This window comes from Propithecus coquereli, unplaced genomic scaffold (genome assembly GCF_000956105.1).
Source record: "Propithecus coquereli isolate 6110/MARCELLA unplaced genomic scaffold, Pcoq_1.0 Scaffold6, whole genome shotgun sequence".
NCBI lineage: Eukaryota > Metazoa > Chordata > Mammalia > Primates > Indriidae > Propithecus > Propithecus coquereli.
This window is the reverse complement of record NW_012151951.1, coordinates 11,009,292-11,033,403: the sequence shown is the minus strand read 5'-3', so window position 1 is coordinate 11,033,403 and position 24,112 is coordinate 11,009,292. Positions and strand designations below refer to the sequence as shown.

At 47.5% G+C, this 24,112-nt stretch overlaps 1 protein-coding gene across 1 annotated transcript; it reads left to right on the top strand.

Annotated features, from left to right (window-relative positions):
* POU2AF1 (POU class 2 associating factor 1) lies at window positions 1-24,112 on the top strand. The gene is made up of 5 exons (XM_012659175.1): window positions 1-107; window positions 18,196-18,326; window positions 20,457-20,499; window positions 20,584-20,849; window positions 23,629-24,112. The coding sequence occupies exons 1-5, from the start codon at window positions 92-94 to the stop codon at window positions 23,941-23,943; spliced, it is 771 nt and encodes a 256-aa protein (XP_012514629.1). The 5' UTR covers window positions 1-91; the 3' UTR covers window positions 23,944-24,112.

The following is a 24,112-nucleotide window of genomic DNA, read 5'->3' as shown; positions in this document are numbered from 1 at the left end:
TGGCTCCACTGGAGGAAAGCACACCCCACCTCACGTTAAAGAAGCCAAACTGTCTGCTTCAAAGAGAAAAGGCAACATCCTGTCACAGGCCATGCTCTGGCAAAAACGTAAGTGGTTTGGCTGTGTGCTGTCAGAGCCGAGTTCGCACGGGCAGGGCCCGGGAGATGGCGCTTGGCCTGGGAGCGGGGAGCTGGCGGCGCCGGGCACGGGGACGGCGCGTGGGCTCCAGGCCCCGCGGAGTGGGCGGGATGGAGCCCGGTGGAGAAACCGACCTGTCAGGGTGATGCTGATTTTCCAGGCGGGAGGGGAACGAACGAGTGTTCCAAGGTGGGACAGCTCATCGTAGCTCCGCTTCTGTGTATGAATCACCGTGGTGGCGAAAGGGCAGCTTATGATTCACAGAACAAAAGGCAGATGAGACAGGGGTTTGGGGCGGGAGGGGAAAGCTGTGCCGTTCTTTACCCGAGGGGCTTCATTTTTACAAGCAGCTGCTCTTGTCGTTGACGTCCAGGGGCCTGTGTGCGGCTGTGTTACTCAGCCCTCTGCCAGAGCGGTGACTGGTTTCCGTGGACGCATCGGGACAAGGTGGAGACCTGGTTTGGGGGAGCGCGTCTCCACCCGCTTGGGTGTCTTGCCTGTTGTCATGCTTTTTCCCGTTCTGTGGCAAGGCCTGTGCGTCCCACTGCGAGGGGGCAGCGGGTTTATCTTTGACCTTGATTTTTCTCCCTGGAGTTGGGTGGAACGACCGTGAACTTTATTTTCCTTTATGTGGGCTGAACAGAGACTGTATTACTAATTGAAATCCTACAGAGATTATTTACAGTGTTCCTTTCACAAGGTAAACAAAGTCAACTCAGTGGCCTCATGAGAGTTGAACCTAATTGGGCCTCAGTTCCAGACTTCCTCAAGCGAGAAGTATTACCAAAAAACTGCTCTTTCTTTTAGAGGTTCGTACTTGTTTAAAATGCATTTTAGTTAATTCAGGTACACCCGACCTCAAGCAAGCTTAATGTAAGAGAATCTCGATTTGCAGAAAAAGATAAATTAAGGAGTGTTTTTATTTTACAAAAAGATATTCTATTGGATCCCTTAAAGTTCTGAAAATACAACTTCATTGATTAAAATGTGACTTACAGTTACTTTATCAGTATTTCATGGTTTCCTTTATTTCTTATGTAAATTCTCTGGAATTGAGTTTGTTAGTGTGTAATACAGAAGAGTGATTTCCAAATTTCTTTGATTATGAAGTCCCATGATTGTTTGATATCAGTAGATACATTTAAAAAAATAAAAAGAAATGAACTTTAATTTGGGTTCGAGAGTTACAGACTCCTTCCAAGATAATTAGGAATGTTCTAGTATGGGTGGCATGCAGCTCCTTCCAGGTGGAAGATGGAGCGATGGCAGCCAACCCTGTTGTGAGTGGTATGTGGGTGAGGGCAGGTGGGAATTCATTTCTTTACCGGGAGCTCCTAAATATCCATATGCCCTTTCGCTTAGAGCTGGACCATTTAGGTTTTCTGTGAGTCCCTGGAGAGAGTTTTGCCTCAGCTCCTACCTTTTATGAGCAAATAACTTTCCTTTTTTTCAATCCTTAGGTTTCTTATATGTAAAATGGGGGTAAAAAATAATTCCCATCCCACAGATCTACCCTTAGTAAATAAGGTGCCACCAAAATGATGTTCATTGCTCTGGTTCTGCATCAGCGTCTGAGATATGGGTTGCTTCTCAGCACACACAAGCTGCCGTATTCTCCCCTCTTGGTTATGCACTACATTTTTTTACTTCTCTGATGCCTCCTAAGTGATGTGCAGTCTTTGTTAAAGAGGATGCTGGAGGGCATGCTTCCTGCTCACACCCTGGAGACCAGCCAGGTGCAGCAAAGCTCCATCGTAAGGGAGACCACTTTGTAAGCTCATCAGTGAATAACTGGAGTGAATGTTTCACATGTTCATGGAAACACAAATAAAAATTTTCTTTCATTGTCCTTTGGAGCCTTAAGGGAAATTAGGAGAGGCACTCTGGGCACTGGACCCATCCCCTTACCCTGGACCCAAGTATGTAGGACTGAGAGCACCTGGGTGACTAAGCCCTGTGAGAAAACTAGTAAAAACAGGGCAACATCAACAGCTCGCTTAGAATCACCCAGTGGAAGGGCAGGGTTTGAAATCAGACACCAAGAGTGCTGAAAAGGCACTTTCTTTTTTCAGAAAACACCCTCGAGGCATGAGCTGAAATGACTGTACTATGGGGTTCTGGAAAGGGTTAAGAAAACATTCACTTTGTGAATGTTGCCTCCTCCCCACCGGGCTCATGCCCCTCATTTGTGGACTCTATGTGAACATGGGCTTTTGGTTAAAATGAGAGAATAGCGTGACAAAGTTCAGAACTGCTGGCACAGAAGTGGAAATCTTCAGCTCTAACCATGGATTTGAGATTTGCTTGATGGGCCAATCGGATAAACAAATCACTCCAGCTGCAGAATCTCTCCCTGGTTCTGCACTTGGTCCTGCAGTAGACAGAAGAACTAACCTCCACCCCACCTATTACAGTAACTGCAGTAGAACCAGCATGAGCACTGGAGCAAAACAGGTCTGGTTTGAAAGCTGGCCCTGCAACTTAGTTTCTTTCAACTTTTCTCGCTCTTAAAAATCTGGAAAATGGGAATTCTAATGCCTGCCTCACAAAGTTTCTGTGAGAACTAAGTAGAGAATGTAGGTAAGGTGATATCAAGTTTCCTGACAAGCAGTAGCTGAGGTCAGTTAGTATCGTCCCTCCTGGACGCCTGCTGTCATAACCCATCATGAGCGATCAGGGTTATGCCAAAGTCCCTCGTGTACATCCTTTTCCACGCTTTGATTAAAAGTTATAAATCCACGATCAAAATAGTCTTGATTGATAGAATATTGCAAAGTTTTACAAGGGCCTAAAACAGGGGTCTGTGAACTCTGGCCTATGTGCCAAGTCAGGCCTGCTGCCTGTTTTTGTAAATAAAGTTTTATTGAAATACAGCCATGTCCGTTCATTTATATATTGCCTAGGGCTGCTTTTGCTATAACAGCAGAATTGAGTGGTTGTGACAGACACTGTACGGCACAAAAAGCCTAAAATATTTACTATCTGCCCCGTTATAGAAAATGTTTGCCAACATCTGGTCTAAGACGATTTGGCTGGTTATTTAGGCATTCATTTCTTCAGATTACTCAGTATCCTGGGGTTGCACAATGCCAACAGCAATGGTAGATAAATCTGGCAGCCAATTCATTAAATAATTTGTACAATGCCCAAAATTGATTTGATTGAACCTATTCCTTAAAACCAATATGACTGTTTAATAAAATCAACATTGTTTGAATAAATTGGACAATTGCTTTTTATTGTTGTTTGTATTAGGGAAAGATCTACATTATAATGAAAGGCAGGCTTGACTGATTTTCTTTGAATTGGATGATTGTCTTGGTGTCCCATAGACTAGGCCTTGTTGTGTCTTTACTTGAGTGCTCAAGGAGGCATCTTAGGAACAGGAAATGGTTATCAAATTATCACGGCATGGACGTGCCTTTGCTTTTAGACAACTTGACTGGGGCAGAGGTTTAGCAAACGGATACGTTAGGGTCTTACAACTCTCATTGACACAAAATTCTGCTCTTAGCATTTACTCCAGGGTTCCACTAAATAGCCAACATTTTTTAGGGCAGTTAAAGATAAGGAAAATGTGTAATGTGTATTTAATTTTTGAAACTCTTTCTCCTGCATAAATTCAGGCACATTTATAACAAGAAATAATTTAGGTCTGTGGACAACCTCTAATATTTCTATTTTGTGTTACAACCTTTGCTTATTTAATGAGCCTAATAAGTACCTTTCCTTCTTATCAAGTTTATCCATTGATTCAGTGGTCTTGCTGTTAAGGACAAGTAGAATCCTAAAGAGAGACAGAAATTTACATATACCTTTTAGAGGTGAAGTAAGGGACACACGTCTACCAAGCACATAGATTTAATTGGTAAAAGAGCAGATGATTTTCATGGTGGATAATTTACTTCCTTCTCCCTGTATTTACTAAAGAAAAAAATGCTGAATTTGTCCCCCTCTACACCCAAAAAGTTACTGAGTCAGACTTTCTGAAAGCTCTCTTCCAATTCACATGTGCAAATTTGTTCTTTTGTGAGGAACAAAAAAGAACCGAAGTTGTCTACATGTGTTCATTAAATGTGTGGACATTCAATCCGCTAAGAAGTCCTATAAATGTTTGCTTTTAACTTTCCCACTACAAAGTAAGTACATCAGGTTTTTCCCCCTGCTTTGACATCTTTCTGAAGTAGTTTATTTTCCCACTAAATGAAGTTGTCCACCAATTTCTCATTCTAAGCCAACCAAACCAAAGTTGGCTAATTTATTGTGATCATTAAAATTTTACCTTTATGAAATACCTAGCAACACTCTAGTTTTCTAATTTTTATAGAGCAACTGCTTGACAAGAGTGGGCCTGCATGGGATAGAGAGGCCTTCTTTGAGACCCTCTTGTCCTGGTTGTGCGACCATGTTGACAAAGCATTGTCCTTGCAGGCAGGAGTCACGGATTCTATTCTCGAATCTACAGATAATCAGGTGTGGGGCCTTCGGCAAGCCACTTAACCACTTTGGGTCTCAAATGTTCAAATTGTGAAATGGAATATGCCTTTTCCTGGCTAAGGGCAAGGAGACCAAACTTGATTGAGGTTGTTTTCCAGCTCTATTTACTGAGTTTTCCTGAGTGCTTATAAAAAATAAATGTTTTCAACCATGAGTCCTTAATTTAATAGAAGGGATTCTTGCATTTGCTTAGAACAGTGTTTTTCAACCTTGGCTATATACTGAAATATTCTGGAGAGATTTAAGAAACCCTGATGCCTAGTTGACAGCCCAGACCTTCTGCTTGAATTGCCTTGAGCATGGGGGTTTTCAAATGCTTCCCAGGCTATTCTAATATGCAGTCAAGGTTGAGAACTGCTTACCTAAAGGTTGAAATTGATAGCTTCCAATATACCTTTGGACATTGCTACGAGAACATAGCACATGCTCAATCCTTTTAATAGTGATAAATAACAGCTATGGGGTATTGAGAACTTATTTGATGCCATGAAGTGTATCAAATATTCTGTTGGCTCACTTCAGATTACATTGGCTTGCTAATGAAGAGACCTGAAATAACATAGATTTAAATAAGACAGTGGTGTGCATTCTTTCACATGAAAGAAGTACATATTAGGCTGTTAAGGACTGCATGGAGTCACCACAGTGCCAACAATGTCCCAGGCTTCTTCTGTCTTTCTAGTCTGCTGTCCTTGACCTCTGGCTTTTGTTCTCAAGATTTCTTTGTAGTTGTCACTGTAATTCCAGCCATCACATCTGTGATCTTCATCATATCTTCAGACAAGGAAGAAGAAAAGAGAACGGCAAAAGGTCCTGCCTCAATATCACTGCCCCTTCCCTCCAGTATCCAACTTCTGCTGACATCTAATGGCCACTCCTATCCTCAGGGGAGAAAGCCATAATTGTTTAGCTGGGCACATTGCCACCCTCCACAATGCAGAGGTTGTTAGCAGGGAAGGGGAAGGCAGATGTTGGGTGTGACAACTGCTGGTCTTTGCCATGCTTTGACTGTATCATCTCATTTAATCCTCATAAAAGCTCCAAGAGGTAGGCTCTGTTCAAGATCCATTTTGCAGATGAGGAAACAAGCTTAAAAATTAGGTTAGTAACTTACCCACTCAGTGAAATTCATCTGAACAGACCCCAAGTATTGAGCTGCTAAACTGTCCTGTCTCCCTGCCATGGTGCTTGTCTCACTCACAGGGCTTAGGAGGTGCTCTTGGTAAAAGCACAGGCCTTCCACATCAGGTAAGCGACCAATGGCAAAATGAAGTGCACCAGCCCGCAGATGGCTGTTCATACCTTGAGAACTTATTTTTGATGTGTTTAATTTGTGCTTCAGCTTACTTGTTGAAGAAAACAAGGTCTTTGTTTGCTGCTGTGCTTCTTCCACTGGTCCCTTTGCAGCATTTGAGCTACAATGGAGAGCTCAAAGAGGGACCTAAAGTCTTCTCCTGAATACCCCAGCCTGTCTGTTTTCTGGGCAGCTCTAATGGGCAGCCCTGTGTGGCAGCCTTTGCTGGGAGTCAAGCCTTCTGCCTCTTGGGCATTTCCTCCATTCTGAACTTTCTAGATCTTGGAAAAGTCATGCTATCCCTTCACAGCTCTGTGTGTGTGTGTGTGTGTGTGTGTGTGTGTGTGTGTGTGTGTGAGTAGGTGGGCTGTGGAGAGTAAGACATACAGAGAAGGGTTTTATCTTGAGTTACAGAGTGACATTTGTATTCTTTCTTTGCCTTTAGTAGTTTAAAGCTTAGCTTCTGGGGCAGATAGATCTGAGTTTGAGTCTTAGATTTATGCCTCACTGGTTGTGTGATGCCGGCAAGTCCTTTGCCTCTTTTTGCTGCTATATCCTTATGTATACACACCAGGATGTGGTTCTTCCTTCATGGGTTATGGTAGGCATTAAGGAAACACTCAATAAATATTAGTTGCTATTATTATTTTCTCATTCTCTCACACTCTACCTCTAAGGACAAAGGTTATGCAGGCTAATTCTAGCTTACACTTTGTATGGCCTCTGAGTTCTGCCTTTCTTGTGAAATGGCAAGGCACATATTTTTAGTCTTGTAATTTATGGTGGGGTTAGTGATCAGGTTAATACTGATGGTTAATCTGACCATTTTGTGACCAAACTTGGAAATTGGGCTACAGTTTTCCTATCAACCTTATAAGATAGGATGGCTGCGAGGCTTACAGTAGCTGGCAAATTTGTGTTTGCTTTTTTAAATCGCAAGATTGGACTGAAGTGTTTATAATCTAGCTGTGAGGAGAATGACACTTGAAGTATGCAAGAAATAGCACTAATGATACCGAAAATTGAAACAACAATGTGCTGCCTCCTTTTCTTAGTAACAGTTTCATTAGTGCCACTTTCTGGGAAGAGCTGGTCACCAAAGAATTATAAACCAGAATCAGTCTCAGACCAGGTGTTGGGACCATGAAGAATTTGACCATTCTTAAGAAAAGCCAAATTACTTTTGAATCTGTACATTTAATGGAGAACCATAAATTTAATTGGAAGAGAGCATGAGTACAAAGATTGCTGAAACTTTCCAGGACTAAAGAATGCTGAGGAGAGAGAAAAGAAAGGAAGGAAGAGAAGCAAGAAAGTTGAAAATAGGAGCAAGTCTTAATGTTGGACAAAAGCCTGCCAATTCAGGAAAGAAAGATGTAGAAGGAAAACCAATCATCTATTCATCATCCCATGCATGCATGCATTCATCTATGCACCCATTCAATAATGGAATTATTTCCAGCTAGATAAATCAACCAATGAAATAAATTATCTTCTGTAGAAGGGAGGGGAAGATGGAATCAGGGAAGGTGTCATGGAACATACAGCATTGGATATGGACCCTGAAGAACAGATGATGGTCAGACTTCTTGCTTAGATCTTGGGGCATCTTAGGCATAAAATGTTAGCATTGGGAAGAAAATCCAAGGATATTTAGGCTGAGGTCTACAATATTTTCTAACAAATTCTGTTATTCAAACCAAATCTACTGTAGAAGCCCCCAAAATAAAAATGGAGCCATTTTTGGGGGGCTATCCAGACCTCTGATTGCTCATTCACCCCAAGATTTCCCTGCCTCCTTCACTCTGTTGGCACCTGTAGGCACCATAACTATTTTCCAGGGTTCTTCAGATCGCATCTGGACACCACTGACCTGGACCCATCCTTCCCTCCTTTCAGCAAGATCCCTGCCAGATGATCGCAGCTTCTTGGTTTACACAGAGGGTGTGGCTTTGAAACATGTTTTATTGGTCTTCATGAAGCTTTGAAGCTGTGAAGGTCGTATTTTCAGTTTTCATGGGTCTCTTGTGAATAAGGAGGGAGGTCAATTCCTCAAAAATTGACCAAGTGACCTCTTTCCCAGGCTTGGTGGTCTAACAACTACCCCTCTTCTCCAGTGTCCTTCATAAAGGAATTCCCCACATCACAAGGGCCACTGCTTAGTAAACCCAAGAATTATCCAGAAAGCTCATCTTGACTGGCAGTCATGTGTGTCATGAATGCCTTGTTAGGGTTACTTTCACTCGTGTAGGCTGTACCCCAGACTACCATGAGCCTTGGGACTTGGGCAGTTGGATCTGACCCCAAATATGCAACTGATGGCCGGATTCTGGAAAGTCCATCTTCCAAGGCAGCAGTCCTTACCAGACAGTCTCGGGAAAAGTTTATTTCCTTCATAATATTCTTTTTGGTCTTGAAAATCCAAAATTAGATATTTCTTAAATCAAGGGACAAACAGCTGGATTTCCAGCTGCCTAACCTCAGGGTATTCCCATCCTAGATCAGACTGGCAATGCTAGATTCCGGCCTGGATTTAATAGGGAAAGATGTGCCCACATCCTCTGCTTCATCCTGCACTGTGCTGCTGCTTTGCTATAGAATTTGGGTGGGCACCTGGGGTGGGTGGACTCTTCTCATTCACCCCCTGCTATGAGACTGTGGGTTGTGAGCTCTGCTTAGGTCCTTTCTCTCCCCTTTGGACGCCTGCTGCTCTCAATAGAGCTGGGGCAATGCCCAATAGGTGAGCCAGGAATCTGCCTTGTCCTAACAGGTGATGAAGCTCCCCGCTTTGGGCACTGACAAGCCCTCCCTTGTACATTGCGCGTTTCTATCCCACATGTGATATGTGCTCCTAGGTTTCTAGCCCCTTTGAAGGAGTATCTACAACATAGCCTCAGCCATGGCTGTGTCCCTCTCCTTTTGGAGATACATATGTGTTTCTTAGGAGGCTGCATCTGAGGTAAGGACAAAGGAAGGCCATCTTACTCTGTCTGCCACCTCATTGCTGCCACTCAAAAATATTCAGTGTGTTCATTTCTGGAATTATTCTTTAAAAACTCAAATCTGCCACAAACCTAATCCTCTGGTGGCTTCTGAAGAAAGAAGTCTTCTATTCAGCTCATGGTATCTTAGCCAAAGGCCAATTCTAGGGTTTTGATGTCTCCTGTCTAGGATTGTTGTCTGTAACTGAGATCTTTGTCCAGTCCCTCTGCAGAATCATTGGACTCCCTGTTTCCTAAACAGGGCTATCTTGCTGCTTGGGGCTGTCAGATCCAGGCATCTGAGGGATGACTTTCAAGAGAATGATGAAGGCAGCTTGAGCCATTCGTTGCAGACAGCAGAAGGCTCTGGGTATGTTGAAGACAGAGACATTCAGTATCAGGATGCAGCAGGATGGGGACAACTTAGGGTCACCATACCAAGGCTACTTCTCTGATGACAGATGTGTCATGGATTGTTGGCTGAGAGCAAAGGATCCCCTTTGGGCACATATTATGCATGAGGCGTTTAACTGTGTTAATCTCATATAATTCTCATAACCTCTTGGGATGGATATTATTATTTTTGTTTTGCAGATGGGGAAACTGAGGTACCCACAGATTAAGTGATTGGCCAAGGGTCACACAGGTGATAAGCAATGTAGCAGGCTTACCACCTGGGTCTGCTGAATCCCAAACTATACTGCATTGCTTTTCAATGTTGAGGACTGGGTCCTTCTTCCCCTCCCAATTGAAATTGGTCTATTCTTAGATGGCTTCTTAGATGATTTCATCAGAGGTAGCTCTAGCCTGGTTCAAAAGCCACTGCAAATTTGAATCTCAGGAAGTCACACTGGAGATTCAGTAGAATACTTCTGATTCCAGCTGATTTCCATCTCGGAATCCAAGTTCCTGGGGCTGGTCTTCTCCTAGTAGGCTAATCAGCCACAATGGGATAAGGCCAGCTGGTGAAATACCCTTCGGGTTCGCCTAAGGCCTGCCACTTAGAGTGTCTTGGACACAGCTCCGTGCATGGTGTGGCCTGAGCCTCTGACCTCAGACCAGTCTCTGCATTAGAGACAGAACAGTCATGCCTCTCGCCACTCTCCCTTTGTGCGGTTCCTGTAGACTGGGGCCCCCAGTTTGCTGCTCATTCAAGCCTAACTGATCAAGTGGAGGTGGAAACCAGCCGAACAAGCCAGAACCACTTCAATTCTGAAGAAGACGCAGCTCTGTCACAGTTTTTAATTCTAGATTTGCTTGTGTGATTATTTGATTCAAATCCGTATACCCCACTAGACTAGACCGTAAGCTCCATGAGGGCAGGGACCTAGTCTACTCTGCTCAGCAAGTGCTTGTTCAATAAATGCTCTGTCAGGGGTCTCCTGGTCTTGTCCCCTACCATGGGACATGGTGTATCTGAGATGGGAACCCTTTCTGCTCTGGTGACCCCAGTTTCTGTAAAAGGCGGGCAGATGCAGCTGGTTTCACAGGTGGACCTGTCCGCTGTCATTTCAGTCGAAAAATACCAAAAATAAAACCTTGTGGGGAATTGTTTAGGTCTCTCAGTTCTCATCACACCTCCTGTGAGCTGACTGCTGGCAAGTTTCTCGTGTACTGCTCTCTCCTCCCTCAGCTGGAAAAACTATTTCTTGGGGGAATTGGCAGTTGAGGGAGACTGGATCAGGGTGGTCCAAGCCAGGGTTAGGACTGGGCTGGGGACCCTTTGATGACTGACCCGTGGTGTCACCCAGAGAAATAAATGAGACTTACTTGGGCAGGGAGGAAGCAGGCAGTGAGGCAGAAGTGAGCTACTCTTGGAATCAGAGATGGTAGTTTTGGTTAATGATACTGTCACTTGGTAGTGACCAATGTGTCACCAATGATACTTGGTTAATGATACTGTCACTAGTGTAGTCCTTGGGCAGGTCACAGAATACCTCTGTGCATCACTTTCCTCATCAGTAAAAGAAGGGGGAGGAGAGAAATATACCTTCTGCTTGTTTCAGAGGTCACAGTGAGGCCTCATATAAAATCATTTGTGTCAGAGGCTCTGTAGCCACAGAACACCATGCAAATGTGAGTGTGGTTATTTCAGAGATCCTGGGAGTTATGACTGACCAGGACACACATAGATCTTTGCCACTTGTTCATTCACCATGCCGGGGTCTACATAAAATGGAGGCATAATATTGAAACCATCTCTGGGAGCAGAGAGCAGGGTCAAACAGCCTTCCTTGCTCAGCCTGTTCTGTAGGGGCTTGGAGAGAGGTAAGCGTGGTGTGGAAGGTGTGGCGGGTACCTGGGGGAAAGGATGCCTGGGCAGCGTGCTCGTGAGCGCAGAGTCAGAGGACCGCAGCCACATGGGAGCCTCTCGCACTTGAGGCCTTTGGCTGCGGTCATGGGGCGGGACGTCCAGAACTTTTGGGATAATCCAGGCAATCCCGAGCCCTCAGAGTGGGAACACCTCAGGCACGAGCTTGGGGGATCGAGCTTGGGGGATTGAATGGGCTGTCTACATCAGCCTGACATAACTTGAGAGGAATCCCTGTGTGATTGCCCTGGCTGTCCATTCACAGCCGCCCTATCCCTTAGGTCTGGGGAGATTCTAAGTGACCATGGCCCTCCCTGAGCCTTCCCCAGTAGACCTGCCTATGCTTGATGAGTGAGCTCTGTGGGGCTGATGGGAAGTAATACATTTCTTAGAATGGGTACACAGGAAGGGAAATGCTACCTACTCTTCCCTTCCCTTCTCTGGCCAGATCAGAGAACATGGGGTCAGCCACCGTCTTTGTGATCTCCTGATAGAGACATCCCAGCCTCCTGAGCAAGACATCTAGACTTACTCCTTGGCACTTCAGTAACCTTACAAGAAACATCAAATCCGAATTCAATCGAGGTTCTACTTTCTCTCATATCTTCTCACCACCTTCTTTAAAGCCACCTTCTCCTCTAGCTGTCTTTTCCTCCTCTGCCCTGGGTGTTATCCAAATTACTAAAATATATGAGTGATATGTTTGTATTTCCTGGCTGCAGGGTTCCCTCAGCTCAAATATTATTGAATGGAAAGCTCATATTTACATGCATATGGGATTTCTTTGTTGGCCTACATTAAGAAAAGAAAAAGTAAACTATAATCTAGTGTAAATTGGGCAGGAAAACCTTTTCCGTAGCGTGTCAAGTCCAGCCTTTGGCCAAAGCCCAAGTTCTTTCTTCCTGTTTGGAAAAAAATCAGCCATTGTCCATGAGTGAAAAGCTTTGACTCACACCTTTATTTTAAGAAGAGCACCCACATTAGGGTTTCAATTAAGATTGTGAATAATCCTTTAGCCAACTTGAGCTAACATTTTCTAGAAGTCCTCAGCTGTCTTAGGCCACAAACACAAACAAGATTCTTTACATTAAAGTGAAACATTTTAGCAACTTTTGTGACTTTGTTTTCGTTTAGAAGCCAGGGCAAATTTGTTAGCCCTAGGCTTAAATACCTATTGTTTAATTATTTGGTTTTGGTTTTGCCACAAGAGAAAATTGTTTCTTTCTTTCTTTTTTTTTTTTTTTAAATAAAAATAAACAATACTGAAGATTCAGCAGCAAAAGATAATAATATTTATAGCAGTCACCTGGAATGATCAATACTATGTTAGAATCAGTAGTGTGTCACATGTCCTTCTAGGCTAGGAAACATTTCTCTTTCAAATGGCCTAATGTGACTGCAGCCCTGAGGTTCAAGCAGTCAGCTGTGAATGGAAAGAGCTCTAGGTGGGTGAGGTGGGCTGGGTGGGTTCCTCTTCTCTGGTTCCTGGTGATGGAAATGCATGTTATCCTGGAGCCCACGTAGCCCTTACAGCGACTCTTTTAATTGTTGTCCAGTCTGTTGCCTGGCCCTGGTGGCTCATGGGAAATCACAAGAGGACAATGGCTGGGAGAAGTGTCTTCTCTCAAGAGTGCCTTGGAGGCTGTTCCAGGGAGTGAATGCCTTCTGACATGGGCTCTTTTAAAGTCACCTTGTAAGGGAAGTGACCAGTGCCAAGGTGTCAGCTCTGCTCAGAGCCATTAGGAGGAACCTACCTCCTTATCTGAGTAGCTTCTGCACTGTGGCGTGAATGTGGTTCATAAAGTGTCATTCAATAAACAAGTGCTGACAATTTTGCATATTTCCTTGGTGATATTTTATTATACCTTCATCAAGGAGCTGGAACACCATGCTTATTTAAATCCGTGAAATGCATATGTCCCTTAGCCTGGTGCAAAGCAAGCATAGATGCCCACATGCAGCCAGGTGCTGTCTGAGGTGACTGACCAGTTGGCTTGACTCTGTCATGCTCAGCCCTCTTCAGCGGAACAGCAGCTGCAGGACTCTTATTTTTGTGATGTGGAGCATGTCAGGGTGTGTGGCAGGGGGAACCGAAATATCCTCTGCTGATTTTTTATACCTACAGATTTTTTTCAATGCTCATTTTGGAAAAGGGAAGCCCTCACTGAGGCCAAATTCATGGGTTTTTCTGTAAATGATTTTTTTTTTTTCCCCTCAAACTCCATCCGTGACGGCCTTCCAATGGTATGGAAAGGCAATATGGTAAACTTCTCAGCCTGAAATAGGAGATTCCCAAAGAGGACCAGGGGACTCACGTCCAGATGGAAAGGTTTTTCTAAGTGATGGACAATTGCATGCCCACAGCAGAATTAAAGGGCCCTCAGATCACAGGATCAATGGTGAGAAACTTCTTGGATTTCCACAGGAGACTTGGAGGGCTCTCAGACCACAGGAAAAATAGTGAGAAAGCTTCAGCCTTTCAGGTGTGCTTCCTGGAGCTACAATTTGATCAGGGGATTATTAAAATCTCTGGTCAACTCTACCTTGGGAAAGTGGGCTTTCATCTTCTCTGCTGGTGTATTCTTATTTTGATCTCTCATTTTGTTTTCTTTGGATATTTTTTCTTTTTTATCATTATTTTAAGAAATCATTCTAAATTTTTAAAAAAATTTCTTTTAAATATTTCAGTTTAGTTGTTTTGAAGTTAGCTCAATTCAAGACCCAGAGGCCCCAAAGTGAGGCAATCATGATTTCAGACAAATTTCTTTTCTTCTCCCAAATTTGTATTTGTGGGCTCAGTTCTTATCTGATGGCCGTAGGGAGCACAGTGTTGACTGTGAAATTAAAAATGTTTATTGTTGCTGCACATAGGTTGGTGCAGCACCAACAGCAAGTTTCAATGTGCAAATACACTTGGCTGGTGGGCTCCGTTGGGGATTGTCCTGAGGCTTTGGATTCTGGTATTTCATGGGCACTTTGCAAAGACACCATCAGAAGCACCCCCTCCTGCCTGCTGGGGTGGAGTCAGTTACGGGATTCCTTGGCAGCTGGCTGTGGACACGTGGAGGGGCACTCAGGAGACCCTTGGGAGCTGTGGGAGTTTGGGGACTGCAATAGGAAGAGGCGGGAATTTAGAAATTGCTCGACATATGGTCTGCTGTGCTAGGGCACACCTGTTGACACTGTGAGTTCCAAGAAAGTCTGGGCATTAGAGGGTGATACTCTCTGCTCACAGCACCTGCCCTAAGCCCTTTTTGTTCATTGGTTTAAAAACAACAGGAGACAGGAAGTCCTCACTCTACAAGATCCTAAAGGTGCCCAGATGGTCCCTTTCCAGCTAAGTGTGTGGTGTGTCCACTTTCTGGGAGGGAGTGGGACCAGGGAGCCTCTGGGCTCTTCCCCAGAAGTCTACATGCAAACAAGAGGTGGGTGAGCCTACATATACCTGTCTTCGAACTGGTCTGAGATGTGTGCATATGGGGCTGAGCTTTTCTTTTCTTTTTTTTTTTTTTGAGACCGAGTCTCACTGACGCCCGGGCTAGAGTGCCGTGGCATCATCCTAGCTCACAGCAACCTCAAACTTCTGGGCTCAAGCAATCCTTCTGCCTCGGCCTCCCGAGTAGCTGGGACTAAAGGCATGCGCCACCATGCCCGGCTAATTTTTTCTATGTATTTTTAGTTGTCCAATTAATTTCTTTCTATTTTTAGTAGATACGGGGGTCTTGCTCTTGCTCAGGCTGGTTTCGAACTCCTGAGCTCAAACAATCCACCCGCCTCGGCCTCCCAGAGAGCTAGGATTACAGGCATGAGCCACCGCGCCCGGCCGGGGCTGAGCCTTTCTTGATCTCTGGGGGAATTAAGAGGATGACCACAGTGCTTGGACCCTCAAATAACTCCATCCCCCAAATTTCTCCTGAGTGCACTATCCTCAGACTGCACTTTGTGCCTAAGGAATAGCTGGAAACCTAGCTGGAGACAAGTGTCGGTTGAGTGATATGGCTGTGAGCACAGCTGATGTGGCCATGGGCGACCCCGAGAAAGAGTGAGCAGAGCAGAGTGTGGGAGGGGCAGGTGTCCCTGCTCTCTGCTACATTGGACCACACCTGGGGGCTGTGGCCAGCACTGGGCATCACCCAGCAGAAAGGGAAGCAGCAAATGGAACTTGTGCAGGAGTGAAGCACCCAGGAGGCAGTTTGGGGGGTTAAAGCACGTTATTGAGAAACAGCTGAAGGAATGGGACGTTCCATTCCTTCAAATACACATGGGCATGTGGTATATATCTTCAGATGCTGAAGGGAACACCACTACTACTACTAATGATAATATTAGCTTACACATATTAAGTGCTCTGTGCCAAGCTCTACTCTAAGCACTTTAGATGTAATTTTCAAATTACCCTATGACATACATACCATGACGATCCTCATTTTATAGATGAGAAGGCCATAGATAGATCAGGAATTGTGAGTTTCATTAGAAGATAATGCAAGGAAATAAATGGTGCTGGTTAACATGAGGCAGGTTAGGTAGAGTTTTCTGACATTATAGCTCTCCAAAGGAAGGTGGAAGAGGGTGGAGGGAAGGGAAGAAAAATAACATGTATTGAGCATCTACCATATGCCAGACATGGCCTTGGGAGCTCCCCATGTATTATTTCAGTTAATCCGCACAATAACTGTGTGAGAGAGGGATTATTATTCCCATTTTACAGATGAGGAAACTGAAGCCCAGAGATGTTAAATAAATCTAAGAACTTTCTACTGGTAAGTGACAGCCCAGATTTGAATACAGGTATTTTTGGCCCTCAAGTCCACTGTCGCTGCTGTTTAGACAAAGGTAAAGGTGCACAGGTGGTCCCGGGGCACAGATACCAGGTGGGCTCCCCTGCCATGCACTGCCATATCAACCTGAGTCTCACAGGCTGTGACGTTTCTCCCACTGGTAACTGCTCTGCTGCTTGTCTTCCCCACTGACTGCAAGATCCCCATGGGCAGGGCTGCATCTGTCTTGTTCAGTGCTGAGTTCGTAGTGCCTGGGAATGTTAGAAAGAATGAATGAATACCAGTAGAGATCCCTCGTTCTGACAGGGGAAGTTCAAATGAGGATAATTAATTTCCTGTTGGGATATTATACAGAGAGTCTTGTATTAAACCAGGGATGAATTATCAGTGGTTCTAATCCCAGTAGCTCTTGCTTGGGAGATTGTTATACATGTAGATTCCTAGGCCCACATCGGATCCCTAGAATCAGACTCTCTGGGACAGGACCTGGGTATCTGTATTTCGCATCACTCCCTGTGTGATTTGCTACCTGACCGGGTAAGGGACCCCGGAGGATGGGCCTAAGGTCTACCCTGAGATGCTAGGATTCCTGATGCCACATCCTCTGCCCCCAGGGCTCACTTTCCTCCTCCTGCTGCTTGTGCTCAAGCTTCTCTCTGCCTGCTGGGCTTTGAGGCTGGGCTACGCTTGTGTCTGGAGCCCTAAGGGAGGTCTGGTGCCGAGTCATGCATGGTACCTTATCAGGTGGGTATTTACTGAGCAAAGTTCAGCCAAGGCAGCGCTGCAGATCCGGGTTTAACGGATACCAAGGCTTCCGGGCCTTTGATTCAGAACCCGGGTCCTTGGGGCCCTTATCAGTGGATGATAATGGGCTCCCCATGTGAGTCCTGAGGGCCAGTTCTTCTCACCACTCTTGGCTGACCCAGGCCTGCCCTTCAAGAGCCCAGGGCCCCTAAGCCATAGGCTGTCTAGGTGGGCAGATTTTCACTGCCTGGCCATGGCTGCTTTTGACTTGCTCTCCCAGGCCAGGAAGGGCCCTGTGCCCCAGCTGACATTTGGGTTGGCGCTTTGGTTTGTTGGCTTTGATGACAAAAGGGAAAAGAAACCTTTTCTCAGCAGCAAGATGGACACCCTCTGGCCCCAGGGCACTTGGATCGCCATTGGGCATTTGCCCCATGTCCTGGGCGTCACCGAGAGCCTGGGAGCTACTTGCTTCAGCCCATTCATTCTGAAGGTCCAGAGAGGAGAAGAGAAGACAACGGACAGCTCATCTTAGTCATCCGATCGGTCAATCAACCCTCAACAACTGAGCTTGACGTGGACGTGCCACTGGGGAGATGTAGGGAAATAAGATGCAGTATCTCACCTTGAGACGTTTATACTCTAGTTGGAGGCATAAGAAATTTACCCCCCAAAAGATAACTAATTCTTGCCTAGCAGAGTGACTAAAATTTTGGTGAATGCCTTACTCTGCACCTCACTTTGCACGAAGCATATACTGTACTTCCCGTTTGCTATGTCAGGCAACTCCTCGCGATGTTCCTTCAATAAAGAAATTTCACGTTAAGAGGCGCAGAGAGGTTTAGTAACTTGCCCAGGGCTGTACAGCTTGATTGTGGCAGGGGCAGGATTTGAGGCCTGTGCCGTCTGACTCAGTCTTTGCTGTCGCTGCCACCTGCGATGGATACGAATCCCATCTGCAAGTGTCTGGCAGTTCGAGGATGTAGCAATTCCACAGGCCGCTCAGCCAGGAGGGCTGCACTGGTCTCGGGTCAGGAAGAATCAAGAGGCTGAGAGAAGTGAGGGGGGTTCTGAGCATGGCAAACCTCAGATGAGGAGGCGAGACCCCCAGGGAACGTGTAGAGACATTTAGATGAACCTTCTGGTCAGAGTCAGGATTTATGTAGCAGAGAGTGTGCAAAGTGGTTGGAGAAATGGGCCTGGATCTCACTGTGACGTCTGTTCAGTTCTAGACTAGGGAGTTGGGCCTTAATTGTCCGAGGGCAGGGGAGCCATAGAAGGTTTGGGAGCAGGAGGAGTGACGGTATTGGGAGAAATATTCTAGGTAGTCTCATGCTGTCATCCTCGTTCAGGCACAACTTAGGGGAGCAGGCAGGCCTGTGGGGGGGACGGCCTGCGGGTGGGGGCTTGTCTGAGAAGGACGGTGGGTTTCAGCGCCATTGCTTTTCACAGCTGCAGCTGCAGAGCAAGCCTCGGCCCCGCCACGGCCGTACCAGGGCGTCCGCGTGAAGGAGCCGGTGAAGGAACTGCTGAGGAGGAAGAGAGGCCATGCCAGCAGCGGCGCGGCAGTGGCACCTACCGCGGTGAGGGTGCTGCCGTGGCCAGTGTGTGTGAGGGAGCGTGTGTGTGAGTGTGAGTGTGAGAGTGTGAGAGAGTGTGAGAGTGTGAGAGTGAGACTGTGCGTGTGTGAGGGCGTGTGTGAGACTGTGAGGGTGTGTGTGAGAGTGTGTGTGTGTGTGTGTGAGGGTGTGTGTGAGAGGGTGTGTGTGAGACTGAGGGTGTGTGAGAGTGTGTGTGAGAGTGTGTGTGTGTGAGAGTGTGTGTGAGAGACTAGGTGTGAGAGTGTGTGTGTGAGACTGTGTGTATGTGTGAGGGTGTGTGTGAGTGTGAGAAGGTGTGTGTGAGACTGTGAGGGTGTGTGTGAGAGTGAGAGAGTAGGTGTGTGTGTGTGACTGTGTATGTGTGAGGGTGTATGTGAGGGAGTATGTGTGAGAGTGTGTGTGTGAGGGTGTGTGTGAGAGTGTGTGTGTGTGTCAAGGTGTGTGTGACAGAGAGTATGTGTGTGCATGAGAAAGAGTGTGTGTGTGTGTGTGAGAGAATGTGTGTGTGTGAGAGAGTAGGTGTGAGAGTGCATGTGTGAGACTGTGTATGTGTGAGGGTGTGTGTGAGAGTATGTGTGAGAGTGTGCGTGAGAGTGTGTGTGTGTGTGAGGGTGTGTGTGAGTGTGTGAGTGTGTGTGAGAGTGTGTGAGAGGGTGTGTGAGATTGTGGGAGTGTGAGAGTGTGTGAGAGAGTATGTGTGAGAGAATGTGTGTGTGTGTGAGACTGTGTGTGTGTGAGGGTGTGTGAGTGTGTGTGAGGGTGTGTGTGTGTGAGAGTGTGTGAAAGGGTGTGTGAGATTGTGTGTGGGAGTGTGAGAGTGTGTGAGAGAATGTGTGTGTGTGTGACTGTGTGTGTGTGTGTGAGGGTGTGTGAGTGTGTGTGAGAGAATGTGTGAGTGTGTGTGAGAGTGTGTGTGAGGGTGTGTGCGAGAGTAAGTGTGAGAGTGTGCGTGAGAGTGTGTGTGTGTGTGTGTGTGTGAGGGTGTGTGTGTGTGAGAGTGTGTGTGTGAGAGTATGTGTGAGAGTGTGCGTGAGAGTGTGTGTGTGTGTGTGTGTGTGTGTGAGGGTGTGTGTGTGTGTGTGTGAGAGTGTGTGTGAGAGTGTGTGAGAGAATGTGTGTGTGTGGGAGTGTGTGTGTGTGTGAGGGTGTGTGTGTGTGAGAGTGTGTGTGTGAGAGTATGTGTGAGAGTGTGTGTGAGAGTGTGTGTGAGTGTGTGTGTGTGTGTGTGTGTGTGTGTGTGTGTGTGTGTGTGTGTGAGGGTGTGTGTGTGTGAGAGTGTGTGTGAGAGTATGTGTGAGAGTGTGTGTGAGTGTGTGTGAGAGTATGTGTGAGAGTGTGCGTGAGAGTGTGTGTGTGTGTGTGTGTGTGTGAGGGTGTGTGTGTGTGAGAGTGTGTGTGTGAGAGTGTGTGTGAGAGTGTGCGTGAGAGAGTGTGTGAGTGTGTGTGTGTGTGTGTGAGGGTGTGTGTGTGAGAGAGTGTGTGTGAGAGTATGTGTGAGAGTAGTGTGTGAGAGAGAGTGTGTGAGTGTGTGTGTGTGTGAGGGTGTGTGTGTGTGTGAGAGTATGTGTGAGAGTGTGCGTGAGAGAGAGTGTGTGTGTGTGTGTGTGTGTGTGTGTGTGTGTGTGTGAGGGTGTGTGTGCGCGCGAGCGGGTTACCGAAAGGGTCAGGCAGGCGGGTACCTGCTTGCTCCAGGGATACTCACCCGGGCGCCAAGGCGGCAGGCTGCGCGGCAGTGGCTGCCCGAGACAGAGCGAGGGTGGAACAAGTCGGGGATCCCTCAGTTGGGATGAGGGCCGGGGCTGGCTCTCTGGGCCCACTGAACAAAGCCATTGTCAAGGCCTGAGTAAGCAAATGACTCACGCATGGCGGTGTGGGCTGGGGCTTCTCCTGGGAGTAGGAAGATGCCAGCTTCCCAAGTGCACAGCCTTCTTGCTAGCGGGGAACACAAATCCCTCAAAAGTGTAGGTGGCGATGGTTGGGACACCGGTGGGGTGGTTTGTTCTAACACGGGAGATTCCTGCCCTACACTCTGGGAGCCTTCGCGGAGTTCCCTGCACGGGGCTGGTGGCAGATGGCTAAACCCCGCCTCTGGTCTTCTCCTCTCCCCTCTAGGTGGTGCTGCCCCATCAGCCCCTGGCGACCTACACCGCAGTGGGTAAGAGCTCCCCGCAGCCCCGGTCCCTGCCAGGCCCCTCGCCCGGGTGGTGCCTGCAGTTTTGTAATTTCCTTCTTCCCACAGGTCCTTCCTGCCTGGACATGGAGGTCTCTGCTTCCGCAGTGACGGAGGAGGGTGCCCTGTGTGCCGGCTGGCTCTCCCAGCCCGCCCCGGCCACCCTCCAGCCCCTGGCTCCATGGACACCCTACACCGAGTATGTGTCCCATGAAGCTGTCAGCTGCCCCTACTCAGCTGACATGTATGTGCAGCCCGTGTGCCCCAGCTACACGGTCGTGGGGCCCTCCTCGGTGCTGACGTACGCCTCCCCACCACTCATCACCAATGTCACGGTATGTCACACAAAGCCAGCTGGGCACACAGTTGTAGAACCAGGGCTGATTTCCCGACCCCGACCTTCCTTGCTATTGATGTCCAGGATAACTGGGTCATCTAAGCCCACCCTGTCCTCCAGGGAGGCCTTCCCTTACTCCCAGTGACCTAAAATATCTTCCACAAAGAAGTCTCACAGCCTCTCTGGTCATGCCTTGTGCTCCGCAGGGATGGGAAGGTCTTTCCCTGCTTCTCTGTCCTAAGTCTCCCCAGCTGCCCTGCAAGCAGTGAGTCTTGGTTAGTGAATGAGTCTTTCAGTGAATGAGGTTCTAAGTGAGGTCTGCATGGGGTCTTGTGCCAGAGCCAGCCTTTCCTTTCTATTAATATTTAGATAACTTAGGGAGTGATCCTTCATTTAAGAATGGGATTTAACAGAAGATTTCTAGGCTGAGCAACAGGTAATAGAACTTTTTAGAAAACTGTGTTTTTGATGGAGTCAGGCAATCCCACAGGGTAAGTTTTTGAGTTCTGTCTCTAGTCCAGATTGCCTGTGTTCAATCACTGTCCCTTCACTTCCTATGTGACCCTGAGCTTAGTGACTTAACCTCTCTATGCTTCAGCGTCCCCATCTGTAAAACGGGAATACTAACAAGAGTGTCATTGTCAGGATCGAGTGAGATGATGCATGTGGAGGGCTTAGCATAGTTTCTGGCACACAGAAAGCACTTAATTAATGTCAATTATTATCATCGTATCAAAGGCTACCCACAACATTAACCAAGCGTTGTCTTCAAGTGCCAGATGGGAAAGGAAGGGCCTCCTCCCCCAGGATTGGAGGAGGGAAGAGAAATAGCTTTAGGTTAGTGGTGTCTGTTTGACCACAGGAATGGGAACCCCTCAAGTGTTCTGGGGGGAAAGGGCCTGTGGTTACAGTTGTATCCAGCTCCAGACCCAGGAAACTGTAGGAAGCAGAGCTGGGCCTTGAGTGTCACAGATCCCACCCTCGATGGTGGAGCTTGCTTTGGTTTCCCATGTCCTCTCCATTTCCGTCCAGGGTCCAGTGTCATCCTGATGCACCTGCTCCCAGCCTTGAGGCACCTTGTAGGAAAGGCCTGCAGGAGCCCTCCCTCCCCAGGCCCACAGGGCTCCCTGGCAATCCAACTGTGGGCCCTGAGTCATGGTAGATGGGAAGGAGTTAATTCAACAGCTCTCCCAGGCAACTCATTTCCATGTCAGGGGGCCTGAGGTGGGGGTGGGGGTGCAGGACATAATGGTTCCCAGCCATTCCATGACCAAGGATTCTTTTCATTATTTATCCCCTTTCATCATCCCCACCTCCTGCTTTGAAAGGTTCTGTGTATCAGACAAACTGTATTTATTAAGAAGTGGTTTATTTGTTTTGCCACTTTGTGAATTAATTCATCAAAGCTGGCTGGAGCTGCAAGTTAGCACTCCTGATCAGCAGAGATAAGACCTGCTAGGGCGCTGGGCTGATGTAATTCTACCCCAGAGCAAAGAAACCTGCACTCGCAGTTGACCTGTACAGGTTTATGGCTCGAAAATACAGGATTTCAATTTGGATTTTTGAAAAACTGGACACAGTGAGGCTTTCCCAGATTCTGTCTGGTTTCAGGACGCTGGGCTGGGGACCGCTGGCTTAAGTCAAAGGAGAGGAAGTGGGTGTAGCGGAGTGGAATGTACACATCAGCCCGGACGTCTGAGACTCTGTCGGCTCCCTCATTCTATGGAAAACACCCTAGAGCCTCGCAGGGGACCCAACTGCGGTCCCCTGAGATCTGATTAGACAAGCAGAATCCCAGGCCCCACCCCAGACCTCCTGTGCCTGAATCTCCACTGTAACAAGGTCCCCAGTTTACTCTCGAGACACAGTGGCAACTGGAAAGAGATGGAGGGGATGGTAGGGGGAGATTTTTGGTCACTCTCACATCAGTCCATGCAGAGAACATCCTCTCCCACTTGCTTTCCTCACCCTGTGAACGACTAGTGAGAATGCAGGCCCTGCCTCTCTTTATGAGGGTGGTCTCCGTGCAGGGGAGAGGTATGGTTTGTAGAGCACGTGAGAGAATGGCCTTGACCAACCCTGTGTGGGAGCCTGGCCATGGTGGGGAGGCAGCTCAGAGACAGAGGAGGATGAGGATGTGGCAGGCACCAGGCAGCAGCAGGAACGAAGGCCACATTCCTGCTTCCCCCAGTTGGACATGGGTGTCACCACGCTGGCCACCACCAGAGACCTGGGAGCTGATGGAGCTGTGTTGGCCCAGGGGGACCTCAGGATGCCAAAGCTGCGGTGTGAAGCCAGGGCTGTCTTTGTGTCTGGGCAGGACAGCAGCCGCCTTCCAGATACAACTGCTGGGCTATTGTTTGACATGTTGTATTTTCACAGATTTTAAGATGCATATATGTTCCGTCTTTTAAGATCTCTGAAATAGGCATGCATTTTACGTTCAGTGAAACCGAGAAAGTCCTCCTAATTCACTCAGCCCTATAACTTCGTTGCTGTTTGTATCCTATTTTATAGATGAGAAAATAAGGCTTCAGAGTGGGAAGTAGCACGAGCAAGAGCAGGTAGCTAGTAGAGGGCTGCAGAGAGGGCTGCAGGTGAAGTTTGCCTGGCCTCTCCCTCGGGGGAGACTTAGAGCAGGAGCAGGCGGAGCCCCCTGAAGTGGGAAGCCAGCAAAGGCAGAGTTGAAGGGGGAGATGGAGACCCCTCTGAGGGCAAGGACGGGCAGGTGGGATGTCGGGGCTGCTAACCCTCGGTCCCGTGTTTCCCCATTGCAGACAAGGAGCTCCGGCACGCCCACGGTGGGGCCCCCGCTGGAGGGCCCGGAGCACCAGGGCCCCCTCACCTATTTCCCGTGGCCTCAGCCCCTTTCCACGCTGCCCACCTCCACCCTGCAGTACCAGCCTCCGGCCCCAGCCATGCCTGGGCCCCAGTTCGTCCAGCTCCCCATCTCCATCCCCGAGCCAGTCCTTCAGGACATGGAAGACCCCAGGAGAGCCGTCGGTTCCCTGACCATCGACAAGCTGCTTTTGGAGGAAGAGGATAGCGATGCCTATGCGCTCAACCACACTCTCTCCGTGGAAGGCTTTTAGGGCTGGCTCCACCTGACAGTCCTGTTCCCTGAAACTGGGATTTAAAAATGAGCCTGGAATTGAGCCCCAGGTTCACATCTGTATGGAGTAGCCATTTCATAACTACATCTTCTACCCCAAACTAGAATTGTAGACCTTCCTTCCTTCCTTCTCCCCTTCCCTCCCTCCC

Excerpts from the sequence above, each read along its gene's own strand:
- POU2AF1 (XM_012659175.1), top strand. Across the intron at positions 20,500-20,583 it reads GGCGACCTACACCGCAGTGG|GTCCTTCCTGCCTGGACATG; the intron begins GTAAGAGCTCCC and ends TTCTTCCCACAG. Across the intron at positions 20,850-23,628 it reads CACTCATCACCAATGTCACG|ACAAGGAGCTCCGGCACGCC; the intron begins GTATGTCACACA and ends TCCCCATTGCAG.